The sequence below is a fragment of the Ascidiella aspersa genome, chromosome 2 (assembly GCF_963924565.1).
Source record: "Ascidiella aspersa chromosome 2, kaAscAspe10.2, whole genome shotgun sequence".
In the NCBI taxonomy this organism is placed as follows: Eukaryota; Metazoa; Chordata; class Ascidiacea; order Phlebobranchia; family Ascidiidae; genus Ascidiella; species Ascidiella aspersa.
In genome coordinates this window covers 11,553,714-11,577,103 of record NC_139448.1, presented here as the reverse complement: position 1 = coordinate 11,577,103, position 23,390 = coordinate 11,553,714, and the positions used below count along the sequence as shown (strand labels likewise).

Below are 23,390 nucleotides of genomic sequence, written 5' to 3'. Positions count from 1 at the left end.
AAACACAACCATGTGCTTGAAACGGAAACAAGTTTACTCACAAAATTGAACAGTCGGGTTTTAATTGCATCGAATCGAAAAGTAAATATTTATTTGCTGAACTCTTTGTAACCTACAATAGCAGCTCCTCAAGCTAAAAACAACTATGTTCGGTATAGAAGAAACACAACCTTATCTTTGCTATCCACTCATTCATGTTTATCGTGTGACGTCATTGTAAAGAAAATACAAAAATTGTACCAAAACAGCAGAAACGTGATAAGTTATGGCGACCCCAGAAAAATTGTAGGCGACCCCACAGGTTGGAAACCACTGATGTACATAGCGCCTTGATATAAACGGACTTACTTAATAAAAAACTATTTACATCCGTCTGCTCACAGTAGCAATGCTCTTAGCCAATGACCAGCATTTGAAGACTGATGTTTGCCTGGCCCATAGCATGAAAACCCTGCTAATTTCAAACCTGTTTCAAAATGCGAATTTGGGAATTAGGTGGACACAAGTTTTTATCAACGTACGTCTGCCAACACATGTATTTTTCTAACCACGTGCATGGCCGCAAAAGTTATAGTAAACGGCCACAAGTTGTGCACCCCTGGCCTATAAAGGTTTTAAAATACACGGTTAAATCATTTAGGTTTCTTAATAATTGTTAACATCGTCGACCGCAGTAGGTATGGTTAGATTTATTGAGATTGGTTTTGAGCGAGATTTCTTAAAAATTTGAGAAAACTGTCAGACTAATACAAATAAATGGATCATAGCATGAAATTAATTTTTTTTTGATGCTAATGTCTTGTGATTAAAAAGTTTAGTAAAGGGTTTCTATTTCTAATGCTTTTGCTGTTATACCTAAGCTTAGTGTTTTGGTCGCCACGGAAAAAATGTTGAAACACACTGCTTGAAATGCACAATAAACATCGAAAGGCTGGTAATACACTTTGGTATTTACCGGTAGGTTGAATAAATCGCAAAAGCAATATAGACCGTAGTACGTCATTTGAACTAAAACGAAATAAAGCTATTAGTGCTATGAGCGAAAGGTCAGACAACCCTCTTTATGGAAATACATGTAGAAAAAAGAATGCCTTTAGATGTCTTTATTAATCATTAGGAAAATTCCTAAAACTTTCTAAACTGAGCTTTCAATTTAGCGCCTGTTATACTAGTTTGGAGAAGTAACCTTAATGTCTTGCCAACAGATGTACGCTAGTCGGCAGTTGAAAATTTTATTGCAAAAAAGAGACAGCGTTTCGCGAGATACGGCTAACAACCGTGGCGCAACGGCAAAAAGGGCGGCAAATACTCTCAAAAACGTGCCAAGTCTGTTCCTTGTAACGCACACACACCATATAGGTGGCCTATGTGCAGCCAAAACAGCCAGGTAAAAATGTAGACCTTGATGCTGCGTCAATCACTGCACGAGCCTATAGGTGATATAGCGACCTGCCGTCTCGCTGGGCCGAACGATCTTGACCACTTGTCCGCGCTTGAGTCCAAAATACCTGGCCACCGGGTCGCCGGCCTGTATACGCGGTAGCTGAAAGTCCTTCAGCTTGTAGCGCGTTAACAGTTCCTGCTTCTCTTCGGGCGTCAGTACAACGTGCTCCGGTACAAGCTGGAGAGGAAAGATGTTTTTTACATGTGTACGAATTGTGATTATGAACAGCATTAGGAGTGACGATGCCTCGTAGGCGAAATATATATTTCTGTTAAAATTCAAGCAATGATTTTATGTTTTACCTGTTTTTATAAACAGTCTTAAGATTATCTAATACGAAAACAAGAATCTTTTTTTTTACATTTTATTGTCTGCGGGAGATTCTTTACTTCCTAAAGTGCTTCAGCTTGGCTTTAGGAGAGTGATAAATAAATGGGGTGTGTATGTTTAAGAGTGTTGATAATAAATGGGGTGTGTATGTTTAGTCACACATCGTTTTTTTTACCATTTATAATTCAGACACTAAACTAATCAATTAAGTAAGGTGTGTTACTAACATTGCACGCCAATTTAAGAAGTCGTTCCATAACTAGTTGAACACAAAATATGGGCATTTCAGTTATTAATGCAATAGTGGTTTAAATGATTTGGCTTAATTCAAGCACTATTTGAATATAATACAGACCTCATGCTCAGTGATGTTGATAAGCAACTCTTGCTCTAAAAACTGTTCAAGGATGTACTTTGGCGCCATGTCAAACAGTGATTGCTTGGCTGAAGGTGTCATGCTCTGTTGGACAACGATTACAGCCCTTTGTATGTTTTCTTCCTGCATTCTCTGGCAGTAGGTTTTGATGGTTTTCACCCCAACTTTGGGTTCCTCTAAAAAACGAATCAACAAAGCAATGCTTACAAAGTCAACACAAAACTGTGAAATAGAGAAAAATTCCCCTTTTCTAGATAACTTTATGTACATATTACATTTTTATTAAAGAATATTTTTTAATTGGAAAATGATGTCAGAACAGAACCAACAAAGTCAACACAAAACTGTGAAATAGAGAAAAATTCCCCTTTTCTAGATAACTTTATGTACATATTACATTTTTATTAAAGAATATTTTTTAATTGGAAAATGATGTCAGAACAGAACCAAAATATGTCAGAACAGAACAAAAACTAAGGGATCTTAAAACTACAAAGGGCTGAATACACGCATTTAATGTTATAAAAAAATTGATGTCTGTAACAAAAATGGCTACTGAGTACATATTTGCCTTATTTAATATTTCCCTTAAAAACAGCAAAAAGTCATGCATAAACAAATATTAAACCAGATTACTCAAGATCACCTGGGAAAAACACAAACATTTGATCAGTTGGGTCATCATTGTGAGCAACGAGAATGGTGAGATCTTGTCTTCCGGGCTTTCTCTCGCTTGGCTTGTCACCAAATTCATCTTTGAATTCTTCCAAAGATTGATCCAGCTCATGCTGAGTCACCAGGTAACCTCGATCATGACACAACTGTAAAAAAATGTTTTTTTTTTATATTTCTGCCAAAATTGCTTTTAAATTAAGTTTGTAATGAAATGATTATAAATTTGCCAAGCAAAGACTTTATGAAAAAAAGATATTTTTATGGGAATATTGACTTTCTATTTTCACATTAAACAAAATGAAAACCCTTGACAGAGATTTATTGGCCATAGTCTAGAACAGGGGTGGGCAATTATTTTTCACCGCGGGCCGCATGAGAATTTATATATCGTCATACAACTATAAAACAACTAAGCTGACGAATTTGTTATTATGTTTGGAGTTGTGCATTAATGTGCAGTTTAAATGAATTTAAAAATGCCCCAAGACGTCGCGCAAAGCACAAAAAATTGCTATATTGGTTTTAAAATGCAAACTTTAGTTTAGATTTAGAGGGGGTCGTAAAGCATTGTGCACAGACAAAAAAAAAGTACACTGCTTGATATATTGGCGTTAATCAAGTTGTGGGGTGACTTGAAGGTTAGGCTAAAAAACATGGCATTAACTAAATTAGGTTGACAAAAGGTAAATCGGTATATTTCAGAGTTTGGAAAACAGTCGCCATTTCGTACATATTCTAAAGACGAAATACTTTCAACGCGCGAAAATATACAAATATTAGGCTCAGTTTGTTAAACTTTCGTTGGAGAGAGTGCTATTTGTCTTTAAAGTTGCCAAAAATCGCAGGGAACGTACGAGAAAGACAGAAGAGATTCACGCCAAGCGCGTAAACAATTTCCGTTTTAGAATTTAAAACAGGCTAAAAATCGAATTTGGCGGGATCATAACTAGATCCGTCCCCGGAAAAAGTGCTAACGATACAACCAAGCATGCAGAAACCCTTGTTTTCGCTTAGCCTATGTATTTTAAGGAAAATAAGCCGCGGGTCAGATTAAACTGCTTGGCGAGCTGGATCTGGCCCGCGGGCCGTATGTTGCCCAGGTCTGGTCTAGAATCTTCTCACATTTTGCCCGGAGGTATATTGTGCTAACAGTATTTAGATTAGGGTGTGAGTTAGGGCTTGGATTTGGGTGCGAGTCAAGTATTATAATTATATTTAATCTCCTATTGTGTTGCAAATCTCGTTTTCTAGACCAGCGCAAATTTATTTTTTATACCTAGTTACCTGGTCATATGGTGTAATTCAACAATTTACACTGTTATAACAACATGAAACCACCGCTAATTTTCGTGTTTTTTATGGGAGGAACAGATATTCTTGTAAAGCTTTTGGAGTAAACGTATTCTGTTGATTTACGTCAAAAGGCAACACGACATAAATGACGTGCCAATTACATACAGACTAATTCGCGAGGTAATCTAACTGCATGACGTAGTATACCTGCATTACAGTCTTTCGAATTCTCCACAGTCGGTAAGTTTCCGCTTCGTCATCCATCGTGAGCGTATGGCACTTAATCTACAGGTTGAAAACTACTGGCTTTCTAATAAAACACACGTCGACCACATCTATTAGGGAAATACAACCTAACCCCTAATGGAAAGCAAAAAGGAGTTCGTCATGCCGAAGTGATCAACCGTGACGTTACTTTGAGGCTCCTTTTGTAAATTATTTATTCTTTGACATGTAATATTAAAAACCACAATTCAATTCAAGTATAACCCGGAATGAAATTATTTTATGAGGAATTGCTCTATTCGAAAAAATTGAATAACGCTATATCTAAATTTTCACCTGACGTAACGGCGGTTTCACTATTTCAGGTAATTTATCTTATCATCGTTTAAAAACATTTTATTGAAAGGTAAGCAAAATGGACTCATCATCTACATCTGAAAGTTATAAATATGTTAAGGACCTTTTGTGGATATACACGACTTTGCTTTCAAATAAAGAGACATGTTGAATATTTGAATGTATTTGAAGTTAGCTAGAAGCCGTTTATGAAAAATCAATAAAAAGGCTGTATGAATTAACGTAATGGCTACGGATTGTTGCAAGGTGCAGATTGTCAACTGAGCACCACGAGTACAAACAAAAAATAAACTCTATACTTTACGACACAGAACTGCAACATGAATAACAAACCATTCGAGTAACTACTGAAAAGCATATCTTTAATATCTTTAAACATTATTAAAAGAAGGAACTTTTATTCTCTCACATATAAAAAAGCCAATAGTTACGATAATTCTGCATTTCAATATTTTGAAGCTACATCAAACAACTAAAATATAAGACAGCTATAATATAAATCAAATAACTATAAAACGTTTTGAGCTAATAAAATTAGTACAGTGCAAAAATATGATTATTACAGTGCAGTACTATTTAAAAAAATATATGATGTGTAAGTGCTTGCTAAGATAAACGAATATAAGGTATAAAAAATAATCAAATGGAACTATGTAAAATGGTAACAACAAAGATTAAATATGCAGATCATTGAACTCGGAAAGTTTTTTTCCAAAAACTTTAACCTCATAGTTAACCAGCTGATTGAGAAAACCAACGTTTGGTTGGACAGTCGGTCTACAGTCTTTTAACCAGTCACAAGCATCTTTCAATGACCAATGCTTGGCCTCCATCAAATATCCTATAACAATTGTGGAGCTCCGGCTTCTTCCAAGGTTGCAGTGAACAAGTACCCGATTTTGGCCATCTTTCGGCGTACTAGGAAAAATAATAATATCACTTATATTGTAAGCATGAGTGAATATTTCAATACTTTGTAGTAATTTTGACTATAATACATTGTATTTTTAGAGGCCTTGGCCATCTTTCTAAACTATTCCTTTTTTATTAACTATTACCATACAATAATTTTGGGCTATCAACACCCTTTCAGAATATATTTTAATACGATAGGCAAAGCATTGACATAACACAATACATTTAGTACCCAGAAGCTATTTTTAGAGATTTCCTTGTCTGACATTTGTTTACAAATTAAGGCCTGTATACCAAGGTAACCTAAATACCTGCTTAGAGCATCTGATATGAATTTCGTTGACTTTGGAATCCAAGATGAAAGATTTACATGTGCTTCGTCTTTGAGTCTCACCGTCATATATTTAATGGTGTCCGGGAATGAATTGGGCTTATCCAAAGTGATGTTTATAATATGAGTAATGCCTGTAGTATAATGTAATGTTTAGATATTATTATATGATGGAACAGTCTACAAGCAGCATAATTATTACATCTGAACTACTGTATATACAATACACAAAATGGGGAAGAAATCTCACCTAATTTTACCATAATATTGCAGTCTGCAACATGTGTAGCAGCGGATTGATACAATTGACCTTCTAATACTTCAGATGGCCATGTCTGAACAGAATTAGAAAATAAAGTGACTTAACAAACAGCAAATCAAACTTGGGGAATAATTCGATCTTTCAATGACATGTTACATATTTACCTTTATACTTTTTGTTCTTTGCTCGATTGTGGCTACTGTTTCAGATGTGCATAGAAATGGATACTTGCGATAAAAAGTTTTAAACGCAGAGTTCAGCATGCAAAATGAAACATTTCTGGCTTGAAGAGAATTTCCTACATATCCATTATCATCATTGTATCTGCACAATATGTTTTTGCAGAAACCAATTTTTTTTTTTGAAATAAACAAAACATTTACATATTAACATAAACTATTTACAAAAAATCTATTAAAGCTGCCTGTATGGAAAACATACTGTTGCTTACAGAACAACCATGTCAAATGATTCCAACTGCCCTGAAACTTCCAATAGACAGCCAAACTCTGAAGTCAGGCAAGAATGATGCTTTGCGGTGATCACATGATTTTCTTTGTATTCCTCTTCATTTCTGAAAATTTGGGTCAATTTGCGAAAATTTCAACACAAAGACACCATAAATAATAATTGTTTTGAACATAATAAGATGCAAAACAATAACAATGAAATCTGTTACCTGTTCACATTAAAACACATTCCAACCTGTAAATACTGAAAAAAATAAATCTTTGTTTACCTGCAGTCAATTAACAGGAGGTAGTTCAGCCTATGCAGTTGTGCTTTTCCCAACCAGGATTCAGCAATTAAAATATTATACAGCTCTGTGACAGTCCATTCAGAATCACCAACAGGTAAGCCATTCGCATTGACTTTCTCAGGTGGTTTTACATTTTTTGAAACATGAAACACAAATTCTTTTGAATCGTTGCCTTCCATCTTATCTTCGATGTGACTTAAAAAGAAGCCCTAAAAATATATGATTTTCTTTTCAAAGCAACAATTGGCAGTTGGCAAATTATTAACTAGCAAATCATTAAGATTTCAATGTGTTCTTTTGTAGCACTGCAGGGAAGTCTTGTGTTACAATAGGTTGAGTAAATATTAAAGTTGGCAGTTAAATTGGCCAGCATTTCTCTCCTAAACTAAAACAAACTACAGTAGGTGTTTTTATATAGCAAACCTACAACCTACATGTTTCAATATGTAGTAATGTTGGGTAAACATCTACTGAAAGTACATACTAACATTTGCTGGTGCATAAATATGCCTTTGTTTCTGTGATCCAAGGTTTGAGGGGACGCTGCTCGATCTTGGATATTTTAGGGAGTCTTCGGTCTTTTTGTCAACAGATGAGACACTGATCGACCTGAGCTTTTTGGAACCTCCTGAGCCCATTGCATTTTTATGCTAAACATTTCATCATATCTAAAGGCAACACAGAAAAGTTAGTCTCTGCAGTATCCACTCATATCAAATTAGTTCAGATAAAAAATATTTTCGAGTCACGGCTATTTATGTTATAAAATACACTATTATTTATCTCGCCGTGATATATCCCAGTGTGTATTAACCACATTTATAAACTAAACATTAAAAATTTATTTAATCATCGGACAATACAATGTTGCCAGGAGGGGCCGAAAAGTAGTCTTCAAAAACTACTTTGGCATTGGACATTATGTCTTTAGTGCTCCCAAAATCTGTAACCTTATCTTCACGAAGATAAAGGGAAGTGTCTTCTAAAACTGTAACCATAGGTTCAACACCTTCAGTATTTACATTGTTTAGTGTCCTAGCCCATTGTATTGTTTCTTTTAATGATTTGATTTCACTTTCATTGTTCTTAAATTGAAGAAGTGACAGTCTTTGAAGCTGGATGAAATCTTCGTTTTTTAGTTCTATTTCGGGCTGAGACGCATTTCCCATCACATGAGGTGCCAAAGGTACATATTTGGTTTTTATATCCCGTTTGAAAAACAAATGTTTTATTGAAGGCATACTTTGTGAAGCGCAAATTAATCTTGGAAGCCGGGTAGACAGCATTACCTATTTACCTATGCAGGCACCTAAACATAGAACACATTTTTAAATATATAATTTTAGGTTCTGGATGAAAGCAGAAAACAAGTTAGGTGAAAAACATTTTTACATATTAGTTTAACTGGAACTTGAAGCAAAAAATAAATGAATTACATTTTTAAAGTATTGTCTTAAACAGATAAATATGGTTACACTTTAACATTAAGAAATTGTTACGAAAAAATAGTTACAGTTATTTTATTATAGTTAAAGGGTACATATGGCTAGGTGCATTTTTGGTAACATCAACTTGAGGAGTTTCAACACAGTACATTTCACAAAAACAAAAATTTGAGTGCTTAAATAAGTTAGGACATTTTGTTATTTTCATTTGATCCAGATTCCTTCTCGGCGATCCAACTGTTGATTCTTTTGCGCAACTCTGAATCAGGCACAAGCATTTCTGGTTTCAATTCTTGGCGGTTAAAAGGATCAGTTGAGGAGTTAAGCAAGTGCCTCATTATAATACCACGGTCCATTATGTTTCCACTCGTGGGCAGGCATACAGGATCGCGCATCAGAGTGTCCATCAGTGGATCCCTAAACTCATCGGGAATCTCTCCGTAGTCCACCTCAGTTTTGTTAAGTTTAATAAACTCAGCATGCACCTGATCTGCAAAATGCTGAAATTCGCTGAGTTCGAAGCGGGTTTTGATGCCCAGTTTCTCAATTCGTGCGATTGCAGTTTCAAATAGCTCTTTTGAATAGGAACGCTGGTCGCTTGCAACATATGTAATAAATTCTGGTCCGTCAAGGTTTGTGTACAGATCTGTCAGCCTCTCCAACCACTTTTTAGGTTCAAATCCATATTTTTCCGGATTTTGCACCTTTAGGTCTTTGCATTTCGGCCCACAGAGTTGCTGCAGATTAAAATTTAGCATAGTGGCAATTCGGTCACCAAGTTCAGGGCGCAAAAAGGGAGCCTGGGCCAACTTGGTGAGGTAGTGCAACATTTCAAGGGTTTCGTTTGTAAGAATCAGATAAGATTTGCACTGCCTCTCGTCTTGCTGCAGTTGACGTTCGCGGCTTGTACGCCTTTCAGCCGGAAGGGCGTTCCATGCTGCTTGGTCTTTCATGGCTTCTTGTGCTTCGTGAATTTGCTTGAGGGAATCGAGACTTTCGTCTAGCAAAAATGTAGTATCGTTTATCAGCATATTTACAAAGCGCACGAACTCATGCCCAGAGCGACTCTCTTCGACAATAGCATCCTGATATTCGGGATTGTGCCACAGTCCTTTAAAAATGATTGATATGTGATACCGGATGCCAAACTTGTCATAAAATTCATTACTGCTGCCTGTTGTTTCAATCTCAGCATAAAATTTCATCAAGGATGAAGCCAGATGTTTTACAGCCAGTGGGTGGCTTTCGAACATCTCATACAACGGTTGTGCTTTGGGCTGTATGCTTGGGTTTAATACAAACATTACTTCAACCAATTTTGCGACTAGGTAAGGGTTGGTAAAGTAGTTAGGGGAACACACAAATACAATCAAAAAGGTAGCAAATTCGCTTCTTGAGAGGTGATGGAGTGCCCCAGTAGCATACTGAAGAACAAAAAGCAGGGCTTCGGCAATGTCTTCCACATAGAACTCAGGCAGCATTGCAAAAAGTGGTTGCACCTCCTCGGGCAATGGTAATGAGAGGTCATTGATGTTTTTGTTTGGACATGCAAGTGCAAATAAATATTTGATAAATGATGCATAATACTCCAGACAATGACCAAGTAAGTTATCGTCATACAACCCAATGTGATAACAAGTTCTTTCTTTGTGCAAGGTAGACAGTTGCTGTTTACACCTTTTAAGCATTGTCTTGTTCCTGGTTTCCTGTGGAGTGTTTTTCCACTTTGCTTCAGTTGATTCAACCTGTGTAATCATAGACTGTAAATCATGAATTCCCCTAAGCTTTCTCAAAAAGATGCGGGCGGTTTGCAAAAGTGAGAGGTGATGTGCTTGCATAGTAAGAAAGAAGCACTCTGTGGGAAATTTTGGGCTCTCCATAGTTTGCGATCTTTCTGATTCCCACTTTTCCACCTCATCTGATGTAGCCTTAATTCGAGTTTGGCCAGAAATGCTCACCCTGCTTAAGTTACTATAAATGTAGAAAGGCTCTACTTTTTCAACACTGATTTTTAGGGAAAGCCTTTGCAAGACACAGAGAATGTTCATCATAAACCCTGATTTAGCAAGCTGAGTTTCATCAGCTTGAAACTGTGCCCACTTCTCATTTTTCTTAAGAGCAGTTGAAAAAAACTGCACTGCAAAGTCCCGTGACTTGACATTCAATAAAAGATTGTGGAAGACCTTGAATTGCTCATCCCTGACTTTTGCCAGTTGACCCTGCAGATGGTTGACAAGAAATTTTTGACTTTCCTTTGATGTAGCTGGGTTGCTGAGATATTTGGATGCTATTTTCTCGTCATCCTGTGCAAAAACAGACATGGACAAAAATGGGCCAAGGAAGGAAAGTGCCTGAATTTCGAGACCAGCTGCACTTGATACGGTAACAGGTAAAAAGTTCTTCATGTTTACTAGCAGGGTGCAAATGGGGCGTTCACGCGCATTCTTTCTGCTTGTGATCTGGCAGAGCTGTGCCAGTGCAGACACTGGTGACAGGTGGTCATCATCAGCAATTGATGCATCTGCTGCTGCGGACCTAATGTAAAGCAAAACTTCCTCGAAAATCAAGTCCAAACAGTCTCTGTCTTCTGCCTCCAAAACTAAAGCTCTTAAAATATCATGAAATATTGTTTGTTCAAGAATTTTCTTTGATAAACTTTGGACAACTGATAAGGCGAAACCCTGGCCGCCAAAGTATCCCTTGATTAGCATAATTATGTTGGAAACACACTGACGTCGAACTTCTACCACTATGTTGGCCGGAACAGTTGTAATGTTACAGGCTTCTTCATAGCATTGTATTAGGTAGCTCAGTATTAACTGTTCATTGGTAAAAGATTCTTCATGCAGATTTAATGGAACTACTTCTAACACACCACAAGCAACATGCATAATGCATGTATTCAAAAGATCTGAGATTACACTTGCTAAGACAGGAGGATTCCATTGATCACTTTCATACAGTTTATCTGAAATGTCTTTTAAATTGGGCAATCCGTCGTTATCAGCAGACAGGGAAAATATCTTGCTTAATCCTTCATACATCTTTGCTATTTTTATTTTATTGATATCTTTATCAACTTCAATTGAAATTATTGGATCCACAGACATTAAACTTTCATCTTCAATTTCTATGTTTGTGTCGGCAGTTTTTGAAAGTTCCATGGCCATATCTGATATAACCATGCTTGTTCCATTATTTGCAGATTGTACATCCCCGCCATTTCCTTCTGATGGCCTTGCAATTTTTTGCTTGGGAGAAAGACAGGAAACTTGTGAATTTGTTGTTGAATCACTTGACACAGACATGTCAGACGATCGATTTTCTCTGCCTTTCGAAAGGCGTGCCAACCTTTTTTGTCGGATTTCTTCGGGAGTTAATTCGTTTTCACTCATTTTCTTGAGTAAATTTAATTGCTTTATAAATGCCTACAAAACCATAAGATAAAATATTATTAAGAATTAATTGTTAATAGATTTGTGAATTTAATAAAAAATGGGAAGTGTTGTAATCATTTGCAAATTCACTAGAGTAAATACCAATTTTGATATTGGCAACAGATTTTTATTGTTATTGGCAAAATATTTAAAAATCCAAAAAAGGAAAAAACTTTTAAGTTAACTGTTTTATGTGAACAATGTTAAGGTAAACAAATAATATCAATATATACTGAAAAAACTAAATCAAGTTATTAAGAGTGAATAAGGTGCTATAGTGCGTTTAGGTCACACAACACTTTTTCACACTATTATATTTCGCCATATAACAGCAGCACATATAGAATATATCTGTAAAACACACTTTCACCAAATATGAAATTTGAATTTTTTGGTTTATGCACGTTTTCGTATATAGTTTAAATGATAATACAATTTCTAACTAAACCATACAAGCTGTTAAACAAATTCAAACACCTTAAATTATTACTAAATACACAGCAAGACAGCGGTCACACACTTCAAGGATCTTCTTACAAGGCCGCCACTGTTAACAGATGGGACTCTTTGTTTTGTTGGTTACCATAATTATATTCATAAGCAAGACGCCACCCAGCTGATCGCTGTTGTCATTACGTCAGGTTTTCGCTGTAATGCCGTGTCATCCAAACTGCTAAGTATACGAAAATGCGCACAAACAAACAATAAATTTGAAAAATTGAAACTTGCTTGCAGTTCCTGCCAAAATTTACGTCAAATTTAATGAAAAATAATGATAAATGTAAAGTTGTATAGCGTGTTCTTATAACTTCATCATATATGTAAAACTTGCAGATATGATCAAGTTTCTATAGAAACTTGCAGGTATAAACACCTGTTAACCTACAGATCTGATTACATTTTATTACAGTCACTTAAAAAAATTAAAAAGTAATGATTTCCTCTTCAAAATGCGATTTTGATTTTATTTCAGTTTTTAGCAAATTTTTTTGAAGGGAAATCCGTTCCGCTTACTTGAGTATATTAGTAAGATGAATGTAGGTGTAAAAGCAACTATATTTGCTGAAAAGACAAATGGAATTGTTTGTTCATAAGATATTCAAAACATATTTAATTTATTTAAGATGTCGGCTAGTGTAAATTAATTTGTAATGAGATAATGGCAAACCAAGAGTTTGATGTCGATTTGGAGTTTAGATATGACGACTGTGATGCTTATGAAAATGAAATAAGTGAATTATACACTTACACCGAAGAAGCTGAATTTGATGAAAATTTAAAGAACTTTAATAAATTACTCGTGGAAAAAGGTTTGTTAAAACAAACTGTTGTACATATTTGTTACTTTGATTTTTGTCTGTTATGTTTATTTACTGTTAAATGCACTATTATATAAAACCACATTGTTTAGTCCGGTAAAGTCCAAAGTTTTCATGTAGCTTAATTACTAGCAGGTTGGAAAGTTTGCCTTGCACAGGAATTTAATCTCAGAAAGTTTCACAGCTGTGCATTTAATGGAAAGTCCCCAGGAAATGCGCTTAGCCACGGGGGAAGTGTACTGCTGCTCAAGTTTTATCTAATTTAACATTTTAACTTGATGACAGCCGCATAATTTTAGGCTGCATAAACCCCTCCCTGTACAATAACCAAAGTTTGTTGATTATTACCCTAACTAAATTTTAAATGTCAATTGGAAGCTAATTATTATAAGCTTGATGCTATTATATAGTTTTAGCGCATGAGCTACTAAAATAGGCTATGATAGGATGGTAAAATAAAACTGTACTTGTTTATGTTTTAGAGTTATCTAGTTGGGGAGAATTAAATGAATCTCAACGGACTTCAATAGTACAACACATAGTACAAGTGCTGGAGTTTTCAAGCAGAGATGAAAGGTAATTTATTTGATCTGCAAAAACAATTTACCAAAATCATAGTAATATTCCATAATGCTTTCACAAATATGTTAGAATTGTTTTACAAAACTGTATCGTGAAAATAATAAGGTTAAGATATAGTGAGCAATATTACTGTCATACTATCATCATGTTGTTTACCAGTAGTAACTTGATATTTGTTTGTTTCACCCACTTATGTAAATATGCCTTGCAGAGAAGCACTGACTATTTTTAAACCATGATGCTGATAAGCTAAATTAATGTTTTTTAAGTAACAAAAAAACTTGGTATTTCTAGAATTGTTGCTACAACTTGGCTCCTTTACCTCGTGCAAGGTGCCTATGGTGAAACCAATGATGTTGCTTTGCAAAAGAGAGTTTGCAAAGAAAACTGTTTTCTTTTATATAAACTTGGCATCTTCACAATGATCCAGGACCTCCTTCTTATGGAGATGAAGTATGTGCTTACAATTAAAAATCATTTATGGTATTTTTAATGTGGTATAATTCAGGGCTGCGGAGACGGACTCGGGACTCGGGACTCTAGTAAGACTTTGTAAAACTACCCGAGTCCCGAGTCCGACATGCGCATGTGCAGTACCGAATTTTAAAACTGATATGGCCGCCAGATGGAAATTGTAAAGGTGGAATATTATATGGCGGAATTTTTCCCAACCATGTATTGTGAGTGAATGAATTATACGACCCCCCATATTAAGTGGATTGCTGATTATCCACGTTATTTTAGTTACGTAAATTGGTGAAATACAGGCTGCAGTGTCCGGGCCAGACGCGGGACTCGACAAAATCCCACTTTTGACCGGAGTCGGACTCGGGTTTAGTTTTTTGGCCGGAGTTGGACTCGGGTTATTTTTAACCGACTCCGCAGCCCTGGTATAATTTCTACAATTAAAATTTAATTATAATTTAGTAACAAGCATTAACAGGATTTATGGCTGCTTTATGTTAAAATATATTTTTCTAATATAAAAATAATTTAATTAAATAATGTTTTTAGTGTGACAAACATGGATTTAGCTGTTGAAAAAAAGGCAAGTGTTATGTCACTGGAGGACAGTAAGATGTTGAGATACACTATTAGTATTTTATACACAATGTTGGAAACTATTCGAAGAAAAAATGACAATGACACTGAGCAGCAGCAGAAATTGAGAAAAGACTTGCATCATGAACTGGGTAACTAAGAGTTATAAGAATGTCATATAAACAAGAAACCTTTAAACAATGTTGACCTTTATATAGACCAGAGCCTGAATGAAAATGAACCATTGGTCATTGTGCTTTTTAATGCTATCCCAAAGTTCTGTTCGCAAACCTCTTCAACACTCCCAATGAAAAAACTACTGTTACTGTTGTGGAAACTGCTTCTTGTAAGTGTTTGATTGTTTACCGAATTATTGACTTGAGTAATCAAACCTTGGAGAAACACAAATTCAAAATCTTTGTATAACAATTCTGTACAAAGTTATTTACTTTTTTAAATGAACAAATCATTAAAATCATAGACAAATTTGGTATATCTGTCACTTAGCAACATTGATTTCTCACAGCTTTGTCCTTACCCACTGATTTGGAGTTATTGCTTTACCACTTTATTAAATATATACTATCTTGTTTTGGCCTTATAATTGTATTTTTTTTTGCCAATTAAATAAATAGATTTTTTAATATTAAAAATATATATTTTTTTTTAAATAGACGATCCTTGGTGGATTTGAACAAATAAACAACACCAAGAACGGGCTACGCCGTGAAGCAGGCCTGAAAGTGATTAACGAAAACCCAATCGAAATTGTAAGAAATATGGAAGCATCAGTTCCACCCACATCAGCAACAGATCTTCTTGAAGGTGGAGTGGGAAAAAAGAGGGGAAGACGGGTGGGTTTTGTTTCTGTCACAAACTTCCATTGTTAATAGTTCCAACCCATGGCAGTCATTATGCCTTTGAATTGAAAAAATTACGCATTTATCTAGTTAAAATAGCCTAAAATAGGATAAATGGCCCAAAATTTGACAATACTTTTGTGTTAAATGAACCTTTTTTTGGAATTTTCTAAATTAGGCCATGGCAAAATTAATGTAATTTATGTCAGAAAATTTGAAAAAAATTTTTATAATTTTTAATGTCGGTTTGGTACAAGTTTATTGACAAATGTAGAGTATTTCAAGGTATACATAGTATTTATTACCATCTTTAGAGTGTCCTATATGAATTTGATTCTGAAAGCACTGAAGTGGAAGTTGACTCATCAAAGATTGCTGCTGATGACCAAGTAATATCTCATGTTAGGATTTATTTTTATTAGTACAAATGTAACACTTAATAAAGAAAGTGGTTGTTTAAAACCAGGAAAAAATATATAATATCTAAACATATTTGTGAAACTTTTGTTGAGTCAAATGTCTTAAAATATTATGAGTTATAACTTTTGCTAAATTCCAGCCGTTTGAAGAAGAAAAGGTAACAAGTATTGATGCACCACTGGAAGAAAGTGTTGGAGAAGAAACGAGTGCAAACCAATCTAGTGTTGCCACCGAGATTGTACTGGACATTACGAATGGCATTCCACAATCTTCTGCAGTTGATTTAAATGACACTCCCGCACCAACACCGGCTCCTGTAGGAGTAAGTTCTTTGAATTCTGATGTAAATTAACTGAGCCTAATTCCTTTACTGTTGAAATTGCAGCACTATGCAATATGTTTTCTTTCACACAGCATTTTAAATTTAAATTTGGATGACACTTTGTTGTATTGCTTGAATGTATAAGATTAATGAACTTTATTAGGACATAATCACAGGATAAGCAATTGAGTGCATTAGGCTTTATGAAATGTAAAAGGTATGTTTGCGGCATAGTTTTCCTGGGTAAAGTGTATCAAGCGTTTCCCTTTGTGCAGTTTGTTTTTTAATTAGATTTTTAAGAACCGGTTTCTAGAATATTTAGACAAAAAAAACGCACTCTACAGTAGAAATAGTTGAGAAGTTGTGCATTGATACAAGAAAGTTATTAGCCAATGAAAAATGTACAATAATAGTTAGCAATCAACAGCCCCAATTCGCGCGAATTATAGCAGAAAGAACAACATCATCCTCCACGTGTACTTTCCACAGACTCCGATGCCGGGCAAAGAGCCAACCCTGACCACCGACACGGCCGCTATCGCCGCCAAACTCATCAAGCTTAAGCAGGAGCAGCTGGAGGCGAGTGCGAGTCAGGATCCCAGTATCCCTAGCATCAGTGTTGCTCCCGGGCTTCCATGGGCGCCCAAGGCTCGCAAGAAGGACGTCGAAGCGTTCATGAACCTCGTGCGACAGAAGTTCATCGGGTTCCCGCTGCCGGGGTACGCCAACTAGGCTGGTGGTTCTCAAACTCTTTTAAGAGCAATAAGAAATACAACGTGCCAACAATCTCAACACTATTGTAGACAGTGTTTTAGAATTTTACATTTATTATCCAAGTTGGATGGCAATTTGTGAATAATTTAAGGGCTCAACTTCGCACTAAACTATATTCGCCGTTTTGCCTTTTTTATTAGGGCTTTTTTATAATGAGAGCGCTTTGCATAATAACATCTCCATACATTAGAAAATGGTTACATTTATCATCCAAAGTGGACTAACTCACTGTTTGTAGTGCTGTGGTCGTTTGACATGAGACCTTGGAGTATGTCAAATGTGAACAAAAAACAATCAGACTTTGCGTTATCAGAGTCCTAAAATCATAATATTTGGCCTGAATTTCAGGGACTTTACCACGGTGGCCGGTCTGCCGCAGCCAACCCAGGATAGCATCCAGGTTCTCCGCAAACACACGTACACCTCGCTCTCCGACCTCCAGATACAACAGGAGGAGGAAATTACAAAGTGCCCGCTCACCATCGGCAAGAAAGAAGTGAGCGTTACAAATTGTTTGTTCTTTTTTTTAGTTTTCACACTATGCGTGCAACTTGTGATTTCTTTCTAAATCCTTCCTTGAGAATCACATTGTATTTTTAATATTAAGTAACGAGTTATTGTTATTTATAAATTATTATTAAAAAGTTTTGATTTTTTTTTTGTGTAACCATATTTTATTTCGTAAAGTGGCGTATGTCTCGATTTGCCAATTTGTTGAGGCGCTAGTGCACTTAGTCCGGTTGCAAGTACGGACGATCGGACATTGTAGAAATTTAAAAACCAAAATTTGACTTAACACCAAATTCTAACTCTAGTTAGCCTTGTTTATTTATTGTAGCGTGAGCGAAACTCGCGTGAAAATTGACTGTATATTGCTAATACTTTTACCGTGCAGGTGATAGGAGACACGGTGACGGAGCGCTTGTACCAAGCGATGCTGCCCAACCTGCAACAATACATGATCGCACTGCTCAAGGTGCTACTGGCCGCCGCCCCAACCGCCAAGTCGAAGAACGACTCCATCAACATACTCTCCGACGTGCTGCCCAAGGAGATGCCGTGAGTGGTGGTTTTTGTGAAAGTCGGCTCGCAACAGTTTGCTACCGAACCCAAACCTTGCCGTGATAACTTTGTAAAAGCTTAAATATTGCAGGTAGTTGCAAATTTGCCGAACTCAAATGAACCGAATAATCCAGCGGAATTACTTGTTTTATAGAACTGACAACGGCTTAATTACGCGAGGTTGCATTCAATTATAAATCTTTAAGCGGCATGTAACATGCAGTTTAAACCAGTAATGTACAATACCAAAATGGCCGCAAAGCATTTATGTGTTCACGATATATACAAAGTGCAAACACTTTTGGTTCGATAAAACCCAATTTTGTTGCATTAAATGGCTCGCACATCTAGCTATAACCCGTAACTGATACCGTCCTGCTACTGACTGGTCAAACCTCTAATTTGCGTTATCTTAGATCTTTTTTTCTGCGTAGTAATAAAATAAAATTCACGGCCACAACTTTCTTACCACTGCGTGCGCATGTAACCTTACATTTTGCTACCTAACCCAGTAACCTAACTATAAGTCATCGGAATATTTGTGTTAGTATTTTTCCCATATCTTGCCTATACTGTATGGCATTTTTGTTAAACAGAACCACTGCTGCGACTTCACTGAAGCTCGGAATCGACGTTAACCGACACAGGGAAATCATCGTAAAAGCAATTTCGGGACTTTTGCTGCTCCTCCTTAAGCACTTCAATCTTAGTCACGTTTACCAGGTGCATAATTCAACTGTTATACAGTTGTGCTAGGTCTACACTGCATAAGCGTTTGATAAAAAAGTTTTCCTACTCAAGTATGTTTAATATCTTCCCAAATTGGACAACCATATGGAATCTTGTAACTAACTAAACAAGTTAAGTCACGTTTTACTGACACCTTAAAAATTTTCAAATTACAAATGCTAAATCGAACTGAGTCAATAACTGATAAGTATACAACTACGTATCAAATCGTATTTCTTTAGATGACGTCGATTTATTCATTTTCAAGCTACATTATCGACCCGTGCATAGTGTTCCCAAGTACAATGCTAAATTAGAGTAAATCTAAGTCTTTTATTTGTTTAGTTCGAGTACACGAGCCAACACCTCGTTTTCGCCAACTGCATACCCCTGGTTCTGAAGTTCTTCAACCAAAACATTGTGGCTTACGTCACCACGAAAAATACTATTCCATGCCTGGAGTTTCCGGCCTGCGTTCTCGGTACGTATATTGCGTTTGCATAACGTGTTTGTTTAATGGTAAATTTGTGTTGTTGTGAGCGCATGCTTGCCGAATTTAAAAGACCAAACTCAAACAAGCTGACTTAGTTAAAAAAAACACTTTAAATCACTAAGTAGCATTGGGAAACTTCTTTAAAAAAAGAAACTTTATCTCGTTCTGTTTGTGTATTTTAACTACAGCGCTTTACATTTAAAAAAAAAACTGCTGTTGATAAAAACAATGTTGAAAATAAGTTTTTTTCACTGCATTACATCGTTAATTAACATTACCTACAGCAACGGCTACTCTAATTTACCCTAACGTTTTGCAAAATGCTTCAAATTTTACCCAGCATTTTTACCGGCCAGCGCTTTATACTCTTTGCAAAAAACACGAAAACAAACCACGAGCCTGTAAACCAAGCCAACTTTCGCAAAACAACCAGAACTGCTCGCGAAAAAGCCATTCCAGTAAACAAACCAAATTATTTCAGGCGAAAAGCAGGAACTGACGGCTGAGAGCTTCGAGGGCGTGGACACGAGCAGCGCCCCCTGCTGGCGAAATCTCTTCTCCAGTATCAACCTCCTGCGCATCCTCAACAAGCTGGTCAAGTGGAAACACTCCAGGACTATGGTGTGTACATATCGCTTCAAGTCTCGTTTCGAATAACTCTTTATTCATTTTCAACATAGAGAGAAGGCACTCATTATAAGTTTATATGTACGCCTGAGGCAGACGTCAAAAACAAGGAAAGATACACTATCTAAATCGGGGTGTCTTACGTCTGCTTCAGAAGTATATATACACTTACAATCAGTGCCTTCTCTCCATGTTGAAAATAAATAAAGAGTTTTTCGAAACGTTCAAAATGATACCTACTTCTGTATGGGCTTTTGGTATTCTTATTACGTATTTTGCATTTGTTTGGACATTTGTTGTCAAGTATATTTTTTCCAAGATTAAATGATGTCGTGTAATTCGAAATTTGTGTGCTTTTCATAAAGTCAATTAACAATAGCAAAACGTGTGAAACTACAAAATGTTTGAAACTACATGTCCATTGTCCATCCTCGTACATTTATTATTTTTATGTTATAAAAAGGAAATCCTGTACTTAAGATTTTAATTGTTAGTCTCCCAATAAAAATAATTTGTAGACCTCAAATTTTCCATTAAATTGTAGTCTTGTGAAAAAACATGTGCTTAAACATGAGGATTTCTCTTCTGATAGTATAAAACGATACAAATCGCCCCACACAGTATGCATCAATATGTGCGCGATTTTCAATTTAATTCAATACTATTAACCTCCCACAGATGCTGGTGGTTTTCAAGTCGGCTCCCATCCTGAAGCGAGCGCTCAAAATCCGCCAGGGAATGTTCCAGCTTTACGTGCTCAAGCTGCTCAAGGTGCAGACCAAGTTCCTGGGCAGGGCTTGGCGCAAAAACAACATGAAGACGATGTCGGCCATCTACCAGAAGGTCCGGCATCGACTCAACGACGACTGGGCCTTCGGAAACGGTTAGTGTTTCGAATTTTAAGTGGATTTCGTAATCACTGCTTGGTTGTATTGGTGGAGAGCGAAAAAAATACAAAATTACATTGAATGATGTGTTGCTCGGAATGGCTTTTGCATATTGGTGACCAGACTCTGCAAACAAAACAAAACCGTTTATACTTAAAATGAATTGCTTTCCATATTTCAGCACCAATAAAAAAAACTTAGTAAATTGCAATGGTAATCTAATTGAAACATTTAAGGGAGTAATTGCAATTGAACTGAATTAATATAATTGATCTAACTCTAACTAGTACTACTACCAAATGCCGTAAATATTTGTATGTATAGCCTAAGCCAGGGATGGCGAACCTTTTTATCGCGCGGGTCACAAACACGACCTTAATCCTTACAAAATGCACAAGTGGGTCATATATTTATTTATATTTTTATTTTATGCGAAACTTTGCTGCTGCGTCGTTTTAAGTGTTATTGCCTAGGTTGGTAGTTAAAGGTTTTTGGACGATTGCCCAATTCGGATTCCCACGAACATTAAGGACCTAAATAGTCAACAAATGCTGCAGCATTTTTAGGGGATTACAGGAGTTTAGCAGAAAGCTTTTCAGCATGACTTAACTTGGGTTTTCAGAATTTTTAGTCTGCAAGCTCTTAATTTCCCTTCTTAAAGAATCGCCACCCTTAACGCTTTACAGCGATAAACAAAATGCTTTTAGTTTTTTTAATGTTGTAGGCCTACTCATAACCCAGTGGTTCGCCATCCCTGGCACAAGCCAAAGGTAATGCGACTTACGTGACAAAACTGTGAATTCCAATACAGACATGGACGCACGCCCGTGGGACTTCCAGCAGGAGGAGTGTGCTCTGCGTGCCTACGTCGAGCGCTTCAACGCAAGGCGCTACAAGGTGGCCGTCTCGGCGCCGGGAACTTCCCCCGTCGGCACCCCGGGCGCCACGGAGGACTACCAGCCGGTCAACAACAACATGCAGACCCTGCTCGGCGAGGAGTGAGTCTTAGGGGCAACTAACCTTAAATGCGACCGTCGGTTCTGTAGAGCAGACTTAGATAATTTTGTTTATTCAGTTGGCGAATTAGAGAGATATGATGCTCTAGTTTTGATCTTATTTTGGGACATAATGGTTGGAGGTTGTAGTGAAACGTTGTTTTAACATCAAAGCCCATACAGAAGTAGGTAGATTTTTCAACGTTTCGAATGTCTTTATTTATTTTCAACTTAGTGAAAAGACACAGTTAATTTTGTCTTTGTCTCGCGGCGTGTTTTATTTTCTCAGTCGAAACAGATGTTCAGACATGTAGGTAAATTAAACAGCTTGAAAATGCCGATCTTGGTGTCCTTATCTTTAAAACTCAAATGTATTTTTTTTAATTCGATTTTATTAATAATGATTGTGGATCAATTCGTGCTAATTCTGGTTAAGATTTACTTTTTATTTTTTTCTGGCGTCGTATACTTACGGCAACTGCGTTTGTGATACGCTACACCTTACTAGACTAAAAACAACATTTTCACCCAAAGTTCATTGCATTTTCAACTTCATTAATATAATATAACGCGACTATCTACAGGGTCGAGTTGCCGCTAGAATTTCGGAAGTCGTACGACGTTTGGCTCGAAAGAGAAGTCTACCAATCTTCAACCGACTGGGACACGCTACTTCAGATATCGTGTGTTCAATGAAGGGCCGTTCAAGATTTCGTATTTGAGATATTTTTCTGTTGTTGTACTACTCTGCGCCAGCGAGTCGTCCCTGCTTTTATTCTTCGTATAAGTGCTGTTAACTTAGAAATTTTTCGCGACGTTTTTTTCGAAAAATAAAAAATAAAAAATACCGCTCTGACGTAACATGATTGCCACCCAATGTTTAGTTCCAATCATGCATCCTTTTTCACAACCAAACGTTGTTTTTTCGATATTTATATTTTTGTTGCACCCGTATATAATAAAAATCCTACCAGAAGTGGAGAGGGTGGTGGAAATTCAGGTCTGTTATGCAAGTGGCACATTCCGGTTTAAATGTAAAACTTGAACAACAATGTAAACTATTGTCACTGGGGCAACTTTATAAACTATATTCCCTAGTCTTATTTCAATTTGAGTTAGAATTACTGTAAAAAAAACGGTTTTTTTGTGAACCAGGAACTCTCATTGCGATTTTAAACCTATTTTTAGGTGAGTGGTCAATAGTCATATATGCTTTTCGGCCGAATTATGTTGTTTAATAAACACTTTAATTTTAAGCAGCCTGTTCCTACATAGCTGACTAGCATTGAATTTTTTTCTCCAAAACGATGTAGCAATGTTTGCACGACGCACGTGTTATAAATACCCTTGAATGCAGGATTGCTTTCTTTCACTGTGCTAAAAATAGTAATTTTCCCCGGTTAAAAATAAAGAGAGCGAAAGTATGATC

General features: G+C 36.4%; 5 protein-coding genes across 5 annotated transcripts; 1 reads left to right on the top strand and 4 right to left on the bottom strand.

Moving 5' to 3' along the window:
• Positions 1 to 1,224: 1,224 nt before the first annotated feature.
• LOC146163661 (DNA-directed RNA polymerases I, II, and III subunit RPABC1) lies at positions 1,225 to 4,470 on the bottom strand. The gene is made up of 4 exons (XM_083381544.1): positions 4,326 to 4,470; positions 2,797 to 2,971; positions 2,130 to 2,326; positions 1,225 to 1,621 (listed from the first exon to the last, which is right to left on the bottom strand). Exons 1-4 carry the CDS (start codon positions 4,380 to 4,382, stop codon positions 1,418 to 1,420), a joined length of 633 nt encoding a protein of 210 aa, XP_083237670.1. The 5' UTR covers positions 4,383 to 4,470; the 3' UTR covers positions 1,225 to 1,417.
• Positions 4,471 to 5,120: 650 nt separating this feature from the next.
• Positions 5,121 to 7,608, bottom strand: LOC146163660 (serine/threonine/tyrosine-interacting-like protein 1). The gene is made up of 7 exons (XM_083381656.1): positions 7,457 to 7,608; positions 6,948 to 7,177; positions 6,660 to 6,782; positions 6,373 to 6,532; positions 6,197 to 6,281; positions 5,927 to 6,080; positions 5,121 to 5,639 (listed from the first exon to the last, which is right to left on the bottom strand). Exons 1-7 carry the CDS (start codon positions 7,604 to 7,606, stop codon positions 5,375 to 5,377), a joined length of 1,167 nt encoding a protein of 388 aa, XP_083237782.1. The 5' UTR covers positions 7,607 to 7,608; the 3' UTR covers positions 5,121 to 5,374.
• Positions 7,609 to 7,813: 205 nt separating this feature from the next.
• Positions 7,814 to 8,254, bottom strand: LOC146163659 (glutamyl-tRNA(Gln) amidotransferase subunit C, mitochondrial-like). The gene has a single exon (XM_083381657.1). The coding sequence runs from the start codon at positions 8,252 to 8,254 to the stop codon at positions 7,814 to 7,816; it is 441 nt and encodes a 146-aa protein (XP_083237783.1).
• A 23-nt stretch (positions 8,255 to 8,277) lies between these two features.
• Positions 8,278 to 11,837, bottom strand: LOC146163658 (ubiquitin conjugation factor E4 B-like). The gene has a single exon (XM_083381655.1). The coding sequence runs from the start codon at positions 11,806 to 11,808 to the stop codon at positions 8,599 to 8,601; it is 3,210 nt and encodes a 1,069-aa protein (XP_083237781.1). The 5' UTR covers positions 11,809 to 11,837; the 3' UTR covers positions 8,278 to 8,598.
• Positions 11,838 to 12,938: 1,101 nt separating this feature from the next.
• Positions 12,939 to 22,728, top strand: LOC146163657 (striatin-interacting protein 1 homolog). Its single transcript, XM_083381075.1, has 17 exons — positions 12,939 to 13,160; positions 13,652 to 13,745; positions 14,046 to 14,204; positions 14,766 to 14,944; positions 15,011 to 15,138; positions 15,467 to 15,646; positions 15,967 to 16,041; positions 16,212 to 16,394; positions 16,884 to 17,113; positions 17,517 to 17,664; positions 18,064 to 18,227; positions 18,827 to 18,953; positions 19,305 to 19,440; positions 19,934 to 20,073; positions 20,758 to 20,962; positions 21,778 to 21,964; positions 22,546 to 22,728. The coding sequence occupies exons 1-17, from the start codon at positions 13,010 to 13,012 to the stop codon at positions 22,655 to 22,657; spliced, it is 2,598 nt and encodes an 865-aa protein (XP_083237201.1). The 5' UTR covers positions 12,939 to 13,009; the 3' UTR covers positions 22,658 to 22,728.
• Positions 22,729 to 23,390: the final 662 nt, after the last annotated feature.